The sequence below is a fragment of the Prunus avium genome, chromosome 4, assembly GCF_965620075.1.
Source record: "Prunus avium chromosome 4, drPruAviu1.hap1.1, whole genome shotgun sequence".
Taxonomy (NCBI): domain Eukaryota; kingdom Viridiplantae; phylum Streptophyta; class Magnoliopsida; order Rosales; family Rosaceae; genus Prunus; species Prunus avium.
In genome coordinates this window covers 24,023,548-24,039,724 of record NC_142287.1, presented here as the reverse complement: position 1 = coordinate 24,039,724, position 16,177 = coordinate 24,023,548, and the positions used below count along the sequence as shown (strand labels likewise).

General features: G+C 36.6%; 2 protein-coding genes across 2 annotated transcripts; both read right to left on the bottom strand.

Annotated features, from left to right (window-relative positions):
• Nucleotides 1–319: 319 nt before the first annotated feature.
• On the bottom strand, nucleotides 320–2,335 carry LOC110773354 (fiber (DUF1218)). The gene is made up of 3 exons (XM_021977866.2): nucleotides 2,100–2,335; nucleotides 1,006–1,211; nucleotides 320–825 (listed from the first exon to the last, which is right to left on the bottom strand). The coding sequence occupies exons 1-3, from the start codon at nucleotides 2,187–2,189 to the stop codon at nucleotides 567–569; spliced, it is 555 nt and encodes a 184-aa protein (XP_021833558.1). The 5' UTR covers nucleotides 2,190–2,335; the 3' UTR covers nucleotides 320–566.
• Nucleotides 2,336–8,939: 6,604 nt separating this feature from the next.
• Nucleotides 8,940–15,589, bottom strand: CIP7 (COP1-interacting protein 7). Its single transcript, XM_021977855.2, has 9 exons — nucleotides 15,148–15,589; nucleotides 14,836–15,015; nucleotides 14,358–14,470; nucleotides 13,842–13,876; nucleotides 13,689–13,741; nucleotides 13,423–13,575; nucleotides 12,833–13,101; nucleotides 10,842–12,625; nucleotides 8,940–10,384 (listed from the first exon to the last, which is right to left on the bottom strand). Exons 1-9 carry the CDS (start codon nucleotides 15,204–15,206, stop codon nucleotides 9,341–9,343), a joined length of 3,690 nt encoding a protein of 1,229 aa, XP_021833547.2. The 5' UTR covers nucleotides 15,207–15,589; the 3' UTR covers nucleotides 8,940–9,340.
• Nucleotides 15,590–16,177: the final 588 nt, after the last annotated feature.

The window sequence follows — 16,177 nt, the reverse complement described above, 5'->3', positions numbered from 1 at the left end:
TATAGGTTTCTTTAATTAATTGAAAGCATACAAAGACGTAATATCTCCTCATCTTCAACAACAATCACGTCCTGAATAAAATCAGAGGTCACCTTAAACCATTGAAAAACTTCAACTGACAACAAATCTAGCTAAGTCTATGGGTGACAAAATTTGCCTCAGACAATGAGGAAGCAAATGACTCTGCGTCCCTCCTACCATGTCTTTGTTCAGAATTATGGGACATTTAAGCTAATCATACATTGACACGTATTAAGCAAATTATAATATTCTTGTAACATATCAAGCATTTTCCCTGTAAACAGTTCTACATGCTGTATAACATCACAAGAAATTATTTTCTATTATTAATACCGTATTTAACAATCAGAAAAAAAAGAATTTCACAGTAGAGTGAAAAGAATGTGAAGTACAAGTAACACCACTATATTACAGACTCAACTGAACCCTTAGCACATATTTATGCAATTCAAAACATGCAACTGGGGGAGGCCAGACATATAGTCAAATCTCAAATCTATTACAAAATAATGATCATCAATCAATCACATTGATGATGGATGACATCATTTGAAGGTTCCCAGACCAACAGCAGCCTCTCCACCATATGGCTGGAAGCTTCCCCTGGCTCTGGAGTAGAAAACATAGTAGAACTCAGAAACTATTGTGGTGAGGAAGATGAAAGCTGCCCCTGCACCAAAAACTCCCTTTCTCAATGTCTGGCAATCTGGAGGGTTTTCACTGAAAATGGTCCTGTAATGGGTGTGGTAGGCATTCCTCACGGAACCCGCCAGCAAGCACACCTCAGCAATGAAGAAAAATATCCTGTTAAGAAACACATCAACAAAATGTATAAGTAAAGAACCATTGCCAGACGTGAACCTTAAATGCTGGGGTGGAAGTTAAAATCAAAATTCAGTCTGCAATTATATGAACATCCATGTTGAGCTAATTCAATCGATCCATTTGGCATGACAGTTTTCTTTGGTATGTTATAAATCATACCAGCAGGTTATGAAAAGAATGACTGCCCAGGCTCTTGACCCTCCGGGACTCAATGGCTTCCCGCAACAGAAGCATCGGCTTGCTGCCATTATAATGACCTGACCTACCAAGAGGAACAAAAATGCACCAACCCCGTAGCCAGTTGCAATGTCCGAGTCATAGACACAATAGTTGTAGTTCATCTCAGTATCCTGAACGATCCTTGCCTGTCATTAAAGGCACAATTGGATTGTTACTTGGCAAGGTCTATCTTTCGAATCAGATAGAAAACACAAGTTTATTATATTATGTTCAGGATGAGTGCAACCATTTTATATGAAACCAAATCAACTATAAATTTAGTTTTTCTCAGAACACCAAATGGAAGGTACACCAGAAATCTACGAAGAGAAAAAACATCATTGCAGCCAGATTTATAAGTAGGAAGTTGTGGGTAATACTAAAATTTTAACCACAATTTTTATGCTTAACTAACCACTCTGAATGAAAGTGGTTAACTTTTGAAGTTCTCTTACAACATTATCTCTTATTTGGCTGGAAAATCTCCCAAAACAAGTTTTTCATTCAAGTTCAAAACACCCATCTTATTCTTGGAATCAAATATATTTGTATGATTCAATTTCATATGCCTCTATATGTTTCACAACATTCATTACAATAAGTTCCAGAAGTAGTCATGGCAAATTCTCCAAGAAACTCATATGCATGAACAGGTTAATTTGACAATTTTTCTTGAAAACACATAACAAGCCATACAGAGTTGATTCAATTTATTTGGGTCAGTAAGAACTCTCACTATTTTGGAAAACCCCTCTTTGTTTATGGCGAGTTGATGATCTAAATACCTAAGTTGAAGTATTAGGTCCATCCAAGACATGGGTTGCTTCTTATTTTCTTCAATCCCAAACAATAAAAATACAACGTATAGAGTTTCCTATCTTTCCTTGCATTTTCTTAGCAAACAAACAGTAAATATTAACAAACAAACCCAGAAAAAAAAGAACATCAATTATATACCAATAAGTTCAGCAAAAGACAAGCAACAACAATGAAGGGGCTTAGTATGAAGAGAAAGAAAGAGAGAGATAACTTACAGAGCTTCTCCTCTGCTCAGCTGCAACAGCCAGCCCGAAAGCAATGACATTAAAGATGAAGACTGCAATCAACAACAGCTTTGATGCCATGGTGATTAGTTAAGCACCTAGGTTCAGAAATTACTTCTCAGATCTCTCTCAATCTCCTTTTCTCTTTGTCTTTCTCTCTCTCTCTTGGCCTGCTCTACTCTGTCTATCTGTTTCTCCCTCTAAATACACAAAACAAAACAACTGTGAAAAAATGATTGAATAAAGTGAAGAAGCTACAAAATAAAGAAAATAATAAAATAGTGAATAGATTTATTACCAACAGAAAGCTACTTCACACCACTCGCCGGAAATGTGGGTATTTCAGCTGTAAGAACGAAATTCCCAAAATAGCCAGTGTTGGTCAAGCACAGTGAAATTGGAAGTGCATTAAAAAAAAAAAAAGAGTAAAACAAAATTTGCTAAATGATGTGAGTTTGTAAAGGAGTTCAACTTATCTTTCATTTCATGTCCTCTCTTTTGATGACATTTTTTAATTGGCGTGCTAGAAATTAGAAATATGTGAAAACACATGATGTGAGTTCATCATATCGAACAAGTTAATTAGTATTTAAATTGAAAATGATAAGAACAACAATGAGTTGTAACTCAAGCGACATTAGCGTAAGATAAGAAAATGACGGATTCTATATTCAACTTTTATTGATCGTACGAGGTTGAATTTTTTCGTTATGGTATATCTTTGTATTTTATTTTTATAATTTTTTTTCTTCATTATGTAAGGTATGGTGTGAAAAATAATTAGAGAATGTTGGCAAACAAAGAACAAAAATTACAAGAGAATGTCAATAGTTCTAATCTTTGTTAATTAATAAAAAAAAATGAATTGGTAAAAACAATGATTCTGTCACCAATTAATGTCGGAAAATAAATCTATAAACATAAGATGCATGTGCAGCAAGGCTATCATGTCATAGTTGGACATCCAAAATAATTTTTTTATATTTTTTCAACATGATTTTCCTTGATTATTTTTTGAAAGACTTGAAGAGTCAGGGGCAATTCTGTCATTTAGGGATTTAAACCCCACCAGAAAGCTCTCACGTACGATTAATGATGCAAGCAACTGTCGGTGAGGGAGGAGTTGTGTGAGCGGTGCAGTTGTTGGATAGAGAGAGAGAGTTGAGGAGAGAGAGTTGATGGATGCTTCTTTAAGCGTAGAAGTGCAGCAGCCTTTTTCATCAAGAACATAGAGATCAGATCCAACGGCTGATCTGGCGGGGTTTATGGACGCGTGAAACAGACGAAAGAATACCAGAAACCTTTGCTTTCAGTGTGGGTTGTCTTTCACCGTCACCTTTGGCTTCTATACCATGCACTACAGCGTTTTCACTATCAACTACGCCCTCACCTTTTTGGCTGTTAACCGTTGATCTGCCGCAATCCCACTTCATCATCGGCTGTCAAAGTGAATAACTCATGTGATGCGCTACGGACTCGGTATGATCTGGATTGAATCGGTTTGACTTCAAATTCACAATCAAATTAATTACAATAAAACAGTTTAGTTTGATTCGGTTTAACAAAAGTTGTTGAAGAATCGAACCAAATCAAACTGGCAATTTCAGTATATGAGAGAACTACACATAGAAAATAGATAAATATACAAGTGAACAGTCTGGTTCAATTTAGGTTGGTTTACAAAAAATCAAAAAAGAAATCGAACCTAATCATTACGGTCCAATTCGGTTTTTAATCGTCTGCATTTTTATTTTTATTTTGAAAACCAAACCAAACAAACAAACCATTACAGTTTGAATCAGTCGGCTTGGTTGGTTCAATAATTAAAATTCCCCTTTTTATCAATTTTGTATGAGTTAACTCTTTCTAAATCATCGTAATATCTAAACTCATTTCACCCCTTTGAGTAGAGGATATAGTCATTTCTTTTAGGCTTATCAGTTTAAGTTTAAGCAAGAGACAATATACTTTCATGTTATTGACAAAACAAATATTAGAATATTTTTTAAAAGTATATTCACACGCGCCGTCTATACAGTTTAAATATTCGAATTTATTTTAAGAATACAACCGCGCGGCTATACTTTTTAAATATTCTATCACATAAAGATCAGAGTGGATATGAGAAACTATATGCAGAGATGGGTACTTTATATGTACAAACCAATACACTTAGACCACCACCACAAGCGTTTATATTTCATAATGTTATTATTTAGATGCATATACAACTGGAAGGGGCAACTATTAACATTAACTATAGCTAAAGAAACTTAAGAAGAACAAATTGACCCTCCCCTTCAAATGCAGGTGCATGTGTCTTTTTACTTGAAAGAATGCTCAAGGTCCAAGAACCTCAATGGGGAGAAATAAAAAGGGAAAGTGGTGTGTACCAAAAATGAGATGTGTCTTGAATTTGAAACACGAAGTTTCTTTGCAACTACAGACATGGAATTCGTGAATCCTTTGTACTTTTAAATTTCCTCATCCAAACGCACTATTAGGTTGATTGTGGAGCAGCAGAAACTATCCTTGTGGTAGCGTCATAAGTCATTCTTCGAACTTCCCAACATGGTTGGTGTATGGAAAAGATAACCAACTGCAACATACCGATAACTAGCTAGTTACTAACAAAACAAAATTATTTTCTGAGAAAACAAAGTAGCACTTCTTGAATATTTACATGTGACAATAATCTAACTGAAAAGGAGTCCAGTACCCTTAGAGTTTAATAGAAAACATGTCAAATAGAGACCATAACAAATTCTCAACGTAGGAAACTATTGATCGTCATATTTTGCAATGTGAATTAATAAAAGCCTCTGCAGATGTTCCACCAGCATCACTTCAAGAAGATCAACACATGCCATGCAATCTTCGGTCAACAATTTTGAATTGGATTGAATTTGGGATAACAAATCTTCATATAGTTTCATCTTCAATAGCAAAACAAAAAATCGAAAACGTTAATACCCAAAAAAAGTAAAAATGTTACTGATTTAAACCGACATTGGTTTGGAAACGATGGATTTGCTTCTTCTTTCGGAAATGATGCATTTGATTCTTTCTATTTTAGGGCAAGAATGATGCATTTGGATTTGACCGCCCTTCTCGCTCCTTATCTCTGATATGATATTGTATTATTTTGCATTCTTTTTGTTTCCGACGGTGACATCTCATACTTAATTTGAGCCTTGGACTTTGGACTTGTTGGACTTAATATGGTAAATGAATGCTAACGAAGACACAATCTCTAGGTATTTTGGTAACAAGATCGTATTTAGTTTGTTTATAAAGAAATGAAATTGGACTTTAATGCAAGGACTAATAAATGGCGAATATATAAATGAAATCCATTTCCAATATACTAATTAAGTTGTACCATCATCATTCTTCTCAATACTTGACATGTATTCATGGTTACAACCACAATTTCATAAATATAAAATAACAAGTTAACTACAATTATGCCTATAGACATGTGTCGAGTGTTGAGTAGGATGATGATGGTACATCTCGAGTTAAAATTATAATCAAAAATATTTTCTGAACATTTTGTCATGACAATTAATAAAATTATGGTCCAATATTCAAGCGATCTTTTGCACTTTCTCAAAAGATTACTTTTCCATAATATTCAAGTTATTCTTTCACCTTTTTAGCTAATGTCCGTACATAATCTTTTCTTACCAGGAAATATATTATATAAATACATCTCTTATATATATATGTGTGTGTGTCCCCAAAGGCCAAAAATTGTCTTATCCCAAAACAATCCGGAACCCAAAAATTCAGGCTCTGAAAAATTCTTCTTCTTCTTCTTTGAATGAAATTAAGTGCACTAGTGTCAAAGCCATTTTGTAAAAGTAAAGCAACCCAAGAAAACAATGTGGTCTGGTGCACTTCGAGCTGCGCTTATATGGACCAAGGCTTCAAGATGGAGGAAAGTGTCCAAATGGTAAACTACTATACTTTTACTCTACCCTTCTAAGTTTTACATGCCACAAAATACTTGCACAACCCTTCATCGGTTTCTTGACCAAAAAAATAAAACCCTTCATCGGTTTCTAGCACAAAAAAGCACGTCCATCTACATTTTTATACCACTGTGAAAATGATAACAAAATTATAGTTTGAGATTGCCATGAAATGGGTTAACATGTTATTTTTGAAGGGCAAAAGAAAATGATACTCTTTTTGTTTTGTCCTAGTTCAGTCGACTATGTCTACAAAGAAAAATTCAAACTACAACTTCTTGTATGAATGTTTTCCTGCTTCTTGCTTCATTTGTCGTTTTATTTATTGTTTTTTTATTGTTGTTTTATGATTTAAGAAGGGGGAAAAATAAGAAGGATTCAAACTAATTTGTATTTGCAAACCTAATTTATGATCCTATTTCTTAGTGTTTGTAGGACATCGACTTTGATATACTTGGGAGTTGTCAACTTTGTTTACGTATGGCTGAGCACATTATTATTATTATTTTTTATATACAAGCGATATTAAAGGAATGAGAAATCAAACTTAAAACTTAGGGATGTAAGGATAAATACTCTTAGCCACCTAGGCTATAAGCTGATGGATCTAATTTTTTTTATAATATGTTTAAACAAAATTATTTAAATATAAAAGTCTTGAATAGATGAGTTAGTGATGTGGTCCAAATAATAAAACTTAATATTTTTCACATAGGCTGGCCACTTTTGGTAGCACATGTGACTAATAATATGCTTGTATTGCAGCAAGAGCCTGGTTAAGCAAGTTCAAATGCACTTAACCATCCAAAAGAACAGGAGAGACGCTATTGTAAGGCAGGCAAGTGTGGACATAGCCCAGCTTCTCCAAAATGGCCAGCCACAGCAAGCTTTAGCCAGGGTAATTAATCTTACATTGCTAATCAAATTCAAATGTAGCACTAACCACTTGGGTTTTGGCTCTTGGCTTTGCAAAAAGCACCCAAAAGACTCTAATTTGGTTTGAAGTCTCATGAAATGTCAACTTCTTGTTTTTATATCCAGGTTGAGAAACTCCACAAGGACCAGTGCCTTTTGGCTGCTTATGATCAAATTGACCATTTCTGCAGTTGCATAAGCATCAGCATTGTCCATGTATTCAAAAACAAGTAATTAAGTACTTGACTTGGAATTTACTTTAAATTTTTTTATCTTTCCTTCACTGGTTGAGATAAATTTCGTGAACCAATAAATTGATTGTATATATTACTCATTTTTAAAATTAGTGTTTCAGTTGGCTGAATTGGTTGCTGCAGGACTGTGCAAGATTTGCCTTGTAGTGTTGGAGAAGCAATGGCAAGTTTGATATTTGCTGCCTCAAGATGTGGTGAACTGCCAGAGCTGCGTTTGCTGCGTGGCCTGTTCACAGAGCAATATGGATGGGAATTTGACATTATCAGCGTTGAATTGTGACCTGGGAATCTTGTAAATTCTCAGTTGAAGGAGAAACTATGCACAAATCTGATTCCAGATGATGTGAAACAAGGGTTATTAAGTGATCTAGTAAACAAGAGCAGTGTTCAGATGATGCTCCAGGATCGACCAGGCACCGCACACCAGGTGAGAGTAATGCTAGTTGTACCATATTTATTGATTACATTATTGACTAACGAGCAGTCATACAGATAGCACGAATCTGTGTTACAGTATTGTTTTATAATATATCTTGGATGCTTGATGTTTTTAACTCTGAGTTCTGTGTTACATCATTTTCTGATGCATGGCACAGAAATATAGCTTTTCAGACAAAGATTTCAAGTATGAGCAGAAAGCTGATGGGATTCAAATACAAATTCCAAAATTCGAGACAGTGAGGAAAACTGGGATAGTTTGTTCTCTGTCAAACGGTAAGTTCTCAATGGCTACTCCACCCCATTCTCAAATTTGCTCAAATGGTACTTATGGTTTAGGTGACCCAACCAAAACCAAGAAAAATGCAGATCAAAATCATTGCAGCAATGGAAACATACATATAAATATTGATTCAGGGTATAGAAATGCAAGCTCTAGAACATATGCCATGACTAGTTTACCAAGAAAAAGCCCAACTGGGAAAATGTTTCCGTCCAAAATCCGGTATGACCATCTCTCCCCGATGGATGCTCCGAACAAAGATCATTCCAAGATGTTGGCGAAGGGTCGCCATTCTTTCAGTAGTTCGGCTGACGAACATAAAATGGCAAAGGGAATGTCTCCTTGCCATGTCCACCCCAAGCTTCCAGAATATGACGATCTAGTGGCCAAATTTCGTCCTCTCAAGGCAGAGTATAGGCATCATAAAAGCTTCTCGTTTTTCTGAATATTTTGAGAAGGATGCAGCAATGGGATTTGATCAAAATCTCAAAATATTAGTGAAGTTGATTTTTAGGTTGTGGAATTGGGTGAATGATAACTGAGTGGTATTTTTGTAACCTTTTTTTGTTACAGAATAGGGTAGTATGTAATGTAAAATCTCAGCAATCCAACGGTTCTTTCTTCTATGCACATTTTGCTTATGCGGATATAGAATTATAAATAGTTTAGTATCAACAAACTGAAATCAGGGAACATAAATAACAAATTCTGTTGAGATCTCAGCAGCTCTTCACATTTTCCTTGTCCTTTGTCCTTTCATGCACAAATAAGTCAGAACTGTCAAACCCTCCATGAAAAATCCAACCCAATCAACAATATTGAATCATGTCACTATATAGACTCTTTTTACAACTTCCTATTTCAATATTAATCTAAGGGCTATTTTCAATAAGTAGATTGGCCGGTTGAGCCAGTGTGGATAAGTTTTTTTTTTTAAACCTCACAAACATTATATACTTCCTGATCAACAAAATGTGCAAAGATGTCTGCTTTCTTACACATACAAACAAATTTTTGATAAGAAAATTACAAGAGATGCAGAAAATAACTCACAGTGACTATCAATGCAAATGCACCAGTTACATCAAATAAACAGGGGGGTTTGTTTGTGTCTTCCTAGGATATACAAAAAGATAACTTACAGTGCTCTCCTTGTGTGGCAGCAACACCCTAGGCCTTATTGTGTATGAGAGCTGTGAGGTTATTCACTTGACAGCCATAAGGCATGCATCAGCTGCATTATCAAGCATTTCAATTGAAAGGTCCATCCCTTGGACTTGAATAACCCAGAAACCAATGTTGAAGAATTAGGATATGAACTGCACTCAAAAGCTACTAGCAATGAATTAACTAAGCTCCACAATATCAATTGACAGGAGAGTTTCGGCTTTTCCGCCCAAACAATAGAAGCTTCTTAAACCCTTTGGCAGCTTTAGGAGAGGTTTCATCACTGTTCCATTTCTTCCTGGAGTGGAGTTGTTCTCTGAGTGTTTCATCACTTGGTGGAGTAGAGATTTCTATCTCAGAAATCTCAGAAGAGATTGGTAAGTTCTTAGTTATTGGACCATTTTCTTCAATGTTCACGGCTGAAAAAATTGAAGTTTTGTTAGGTGATCCTGGAATAGGAGGATACACACTCATTTCAGGAAGATAATTTATTTTGTCTTCACTAAGAACTGGAAATTCCTGAGGCAACTCTTCAGCATCACCTGTAAACTGATCCAGTTTTGCGGAGTTCACTTCAAGAGGCACAGACAGATGCAAATTGGGAGAATACCCATTGCAGCTTCCGTTCTCCAAGGCCTCTCTTTGTAACATCAGATTTCCTTCACTCTTTTCAACAGAAGATGTTCCAAGGAGTTCCTTAGTCTCTTCCAAATGATTGATGGAACTAGCGGGTTGAGTTGCAGGTGCAGCTGATGACTCAATTGGCAGTGCTTCTGTAGCTTCTATGCAAACCTTTTCCTGGACATCAGAGTCAGACAAAATTAATGGATTTAAATTCTTCAGGTCGTCTTTCACATTTGAAGGTTTGGTTTTGTTTGGACTTGGTTTCTTATTCATAGCACCAGCTGTCTTCTGTGATGAGGCAGTTGCAACTACACCATTTGCTTTAATGTTTTGTTTTTTGGGTTGGCCAGAATTCGCCCCAGTGGTCGACAGCTTTTCAGTTACCCGAGCAGTTGCAAGGCGTTCAAGGGTGGAACTCCGGAGGACAGGCTTATCTGATTTATTAGTCTCTTGGGTTGAGGATTGAGTTTTAAGCTTCTCACTCTTTGTGTTAGTCATGGCAGTTTTGTTTTCCACTGGGGCCTTCTTAGACGTTGCTGTATTAGAACCACTCCTTTCAGCAATTCTCTTCTGGCGTTGAATTCGTAACTCCTCCATTCTCTTTCTCTGTTCTTCTTCCTAAAAATACATTGGAAAAGAAAGTGAATAAAAGCAGCAAAATGGAAAAAGGAAGAGGGGGAGTGTTAGTAATAGTGGACAAAGGTTTAGTCTTGTGACATCAAAGAAAAAGAAGTAATTCCATTTGGTCTGGGTAACAAAAACAAGTTCTACAACATATTGTGTTCATCAAAAGGAATTAGGAAAAATCAGATAAAAAATTGCAATGAGTATAAAATATTTAAAAACTCGGTAAACACTGAAAATGATATCAATGAAAAAACAGACTGGTGTCTAAAGCATAACTATTTCAAATTTGTGGGACAGATTACGCCACTCTTTCTTGTTCCCCCCAAAAAAAGAGTTGAAAAGGAAATCTAGCTTTGCAAATCTTACAAAGGGAGTTATCTTTCTGTACTTTCTATCCCTTCCCACATTACTCCATGAACCACTTGCAACGTAAATGTTCGTTACATACCTTTTCAAATTTGCTCTTCGGGACTGTGCTTTTGCTTACAGAAGTAGGTCTTGTGCTTCTTGACATGATATCAGATTTGCTCTTCCCCAAAGATCCATTTACAACTTTAGACCTTGCTTCTTTGGATCGAACTTTATCTCCGGGACTTCCACTATTTTTATCATTGCTTCTCTTACCATTAGAAGGTTTCTTAACTTCAACACAATCAGTCACTTCAGTGCCAGGATTCTTTTTAGTGGCTTCAAATGATGACACATTATTCTCATAATCCATTTCAGGAGTCCATGGTGCCACAGCATGCTCCACAGCTGAACCACGGTCAAGCATCATGTAAAGGTCATCTGGTTCATGGGTGCTAAAGGCCTCAGGTTTATCATTTGAAATTTCCTCCATGCCATATTCATATTGAGTAGCTCCAATAATATCTGGAACGATGCTTATATCTGTCCTGAACTGAGAATCTGATTGATCAACCACTGATCGGTCTTGAACCATGAAAGAGTCATCCACAAGAACATCTCTCTTATTTTTCTCAGCATGAATACCGTCAATTGTTAACTTTGATGAAGCATAAACACCATCAAATAGTTTCAGATCATTGCTGGCATCCTGATTTGCTGATATATCTGTTTGGTTGCTGATGAACCAATCCCCTTCATTAGGACATTTGGTTATGTAAGATTCATTCGCACAACCAGATACAGGATCATGGGAATTGTTCCCTGATTCTTCAATTCTCCGTGAAAATAATACATCCTCATATGTGTTATCAGTTCTCTTGGTAATCCGAGCAGCATTCTCGTCACCTTCAAAGTACCGGACGTGCGTTTTACTCTCATTACCTGGATCCCTCTCTGTCACCACAATAAAATCACTTGAATCTGCTTGTTGCTTAGTCACTTTCGTCTGTTCCTGGTTAAATGCAAATGACCTTCCTTCACCAGAGTTCTTACTTGAAAAATATTCTTCCTCAACCTGTATATTGTGTGGTTCCGTATCAAAAGAACTTGAATCCTTGTCCCTCATGAGAAGGTCCTGAAAAGCATTCCAGTTGTCATTTTGTTTTTCTCCCTCGTAAGCAACTCCATTTTTAATTTCCTGATCAGCAGCACCATTTGAATCATCTACATTGCCTGGAAACTTGCCCCCATCTTGTTTTCTTTGACGATGTGAGGTTGACCTATGTTTCTTCCCCAATGACCCAACAGCTTCCTCCACCTGCTGTTTAATGGATTTGCCATCAATGAACTCATCCTCATCAGATGAATTTCCCTCAGACACACTTCCTGTTTCTCCATCCCTTTTAGAGGTTATGTAATTGATATTACGGATAACAACCTTTCTTGAGGACTTCCTCCCATGCTTTTTCCTATGCACCTGCTCTGTTCCAGAGTACTTTTTTCCATGTTGCATAGGATCATCAGATTCACTCTCATAACTAGAGCCAGTGCTCTGATCGGATCCATCTTGCTCTGACGTTTCCAGCACTTTTCCATGAGAATGTTTCTTTTTATTCCTATGAGATTTATGATTCCTACGACCATCAGATTCCTGATCAAATGTAGGGCCAGATTCTTCCCCATTTGGAGGCCATTTCATATTCCCTGGATAATATGGTGGAACCTGCATACCAGGAAAAAGGTAACCTTGATAGGGGTGCATTTGTGGATATACAGGACCTTGAAAATTGTGCATGTACTGGGGAAGATGGTTTGGCCATGGGTTTGGTACTTGAGCTTTCCCATCCGTTGATGACATCTTACCCGATGTTGGCAAGCTATTATCTGCACAAGACAAGAGATGTTGTCGGAGTTAGAAGCTCAGTTTTTCTCATATTGTAATCCTAAAGTAGCTCTAACATGGGTAACACAGTAGCCTTTAAGATGACAGACAGGAATTACTGGCTTCTCTCATAAGATTGTTAGATGTGAAACGAAAATGAAGATGATCATAGACAGAAACTGGAAAGACTCATGGATGTTCAACCATACCTTGGTTCACGTCCAGACTTCCATGACTTGTTGACTCAGACACTGATGTGTCTAGTGAGCCATTTTTCCCAACAGAGAGAGTACTATGGTTAACATTTATCATGAGATTCTGACTGGGGTCATTATCTTCTCCAGCAAGAATGATTCCTGATGTTCCCAAGTATGGCAGTTCTGGGTGAGCGCATGCCTGCATTGCTGCTATTTCTTCCATCCAAAGCCTATCTTCATTCTTTTGTTTGTATAGATTTATGAAATTAATGCATGCTTCCCTGGAAAAAAAACAAACAAACAAACACAGATTTCATCCTTTAACAAAATACACACCCACCAAACCTCCAAACGAGAAAAAGAAGAAGAAGAAAGACAGTTCTGAATAAGAAAAGTAGAACTTTATTACATGAATTTATGGAAAGAGGATAAAAGCATTTAAAAGCCATTATCCGCTATATATCCCCCGAAAATGGTTTCCTGGAAGATATCTCGATACGTTTTTTAACGTTCAGTGTCCTAACTTATTTTCTTTAATTTGAAAAGGTCCATGGCCAAAAAACTTGTGGAAGACAGGTCCAAGTCAAGTCAAGTTTCTGTACCTTAAACGTGAAGCTCCAAAAGTATCAGAGAAAGATATAAGATCATCTATATAGTCCAGTTCAAATCCAGCAACTAAAGCACGAGCATAAGCCATCGCTTGTTCTTTGCATAGTACTACCTTCCGGGTTTCCAAAACACGTTGGAGACGAATCCTGTTCAACAACAGCAGCTGAGTAATCAATGCATGAAAATGCAATATTTTGTAAGTTGTAACTAAGTATGTATAATAATCACATATAAGCAAATGACAATCCAGATAACGTACTTGGAATTCTCTTCTGGCACAGCATCAATGGTTACATTGGATTCACTGTTTGACTAATGCACCATCACAACACAATAAAATGGTTCATTATAATGGAAAGAGCTTCAAAAAGAAACATCAGTATTTCACATACAATTGCCAAATGATGCATACCTTCAATGCAATTGACTTATTGTGATTCCCATCAGCTGTGGATATTTTAACAAACTAAAAGTCAGAAGATAAGTTTTATCAACTGTAGCAGTTAAAGTAACAAAGAGAAAGGGTGGGCCATGCACAAGCCTCCCCACCATTGCAGGGTCTGAGTTGGTTCAGATGTAAGCAGCCTTACCCCTGCTTGCGGAGAGGCTGTGTCCTATTTTTAACCTGCGAACTCCATGTCACAGTTGAGCAGCCTTACTAGAGAGATTAAAGTAATATAACTCTTTTTTCATATTTATCCATCACTTGTAGTAAATGCATGTTTAAGGGTTCAAAGAGAGCCCAACACTTTTTCATCTCTAGCTGGTTAATTTTTTCCCAGAATACAAAACAAGGTTTAATAAATGAATTTGATGTTTAGTTCAATAGATCAAGAACGGAATTGATTCAGAAAATGCATTCGGCAGGTAAATGAATTGAAGAATATCAAGAAGAGATAAAGTATAATTAAGCATTTCCAAAATGCACCTTCTGCCTCTGTCAATTCGTTCGATTGAATCGAATTCTCAATTTGCAAAATCTCTCTCTCAATAGTCACAAATCTTTCAAGAGCTTCTGGTGTGGTAACAAACTTCACAAACCTGTTGCATGTACATCAATAAAATGACACCAATTACACAATCTGTCAACAATGAACAATTATTTCGCACTTCATACATGATGAAATATGCAACTATAACAAGCTAAAGAACAGAACTTTACATCAAATCTAAGAGTGCTCTGACTCCAATGTCATTTTTTGGTTATCACAATTATGACCAGGCTCTTCACCTAAATTAATTATAATTAATGGGTTCAAACCCAGATCCAAACTTGGTCATCATCAAATTTGGAAATTTTCACTCAATTATGCTAGAATATGCAAGCAACCCATTGAAAATTGGACAAAAAATTCTTACTTAACATCACCTGAGAAACAAACTCAAACAAACACACACAGAATTACCTTTGCAAAGTGGCTTTGGTGAACCAGGAGGCACCTGAGCCCGGAGGACGAAGAATAATGGAGTAGCCTCCTTTGGAAATCTGATCCTTGGCGCATTTCAAGTGTACAAGAAATGGTTCTAGAAGCCCTGAAGCCAATTTCTCGCTTCCACCAGTAGCAGCAAATATCACCAATTCACATCTTTAACACAAATCAATGATAGAAAACTCAATTTTAGCAGAAACCCAGAAAATGTTCACTGTTCAATTGCACACAACAACATGAACAATATGAAAGTACGCGTCTTTGTGTGTGTGTTTGTGAGCAAAGTACCTTGTTCTGGTTGGAGTGAGTTGGAACAGAGCATGATCAAGACGAGTCCTAGAATCCATTGCCAATATGAGAGAGAGAGAGAGAGAGAGAGAGAGAGAGATTTAGAGAGGTTCAAAATGTGAGCTTGGACATGTGGTATGGAGGTTTGGGTGGAGATGTTTTGTTACAATGGGGCTGAACACATGAAAAGAGGGAGAGGGAGAGAGAGAGAGAGTGCCAGCAGGAGGTGATGAAGCTGAGCACATGGGGGAAGTTTGAGAGCGTCGGAGGAGCACTTTTAGATTGTTTCTGAATGTGGATCCCACGTGACAATGCCGACAGAAACGTATCTATCTTACGTTTCTCACTCTCTCTCACTTCCACTTTGCTTTCACGGAAGAAGATGAAGATGAAGATGAAAAGATGAATGAATCTAAGGTGTCCGATCTTTCTTAATCCCCCCTCCCCTCCGCACAATCTACATCATGTATATTTGTGGCTGGCATTATTGTAGCAACGTAGTATTCTCACAAATATATACCATCCATCTGTATTACAGGGTGGTTAATAATGTAATCAATAAATATGATACAAATATAAACTCCCATCATTACAATTATGAATAAATATATGTTCGATTTATCACATTGTTTAAATATTTTTAATAAGTCTTCTCATACATTTTAATCTCAAATGCAAATAAATATTCTTCTGTCGGAGAATTTGGTCTATTACAAAAAAGAAGATTGCATATTCACACATATTTACACTTAATTAATAACTTTATTTCACAGTCTAACAATATAACATTCTATCTTTCAGAGTCTATAAGAATATAATATGTCATTATTAAGAAGAAGAAAGGGGTTGAGAAGTCTATATCTTGGGTTCTCTCTTTTGGAAGCTTGTTTTTAAAGAGAGCAATAAGAAACAAAGAGAAAGAGGGTCCTCTCGAGTCATATTCATGCTGAATACGTGAAACAGTACAGTGTGTGTGTGTGAGAGAGAGTGAGGAAAAAGCTATGGTGTTGCTTTACTGATACTAAATACT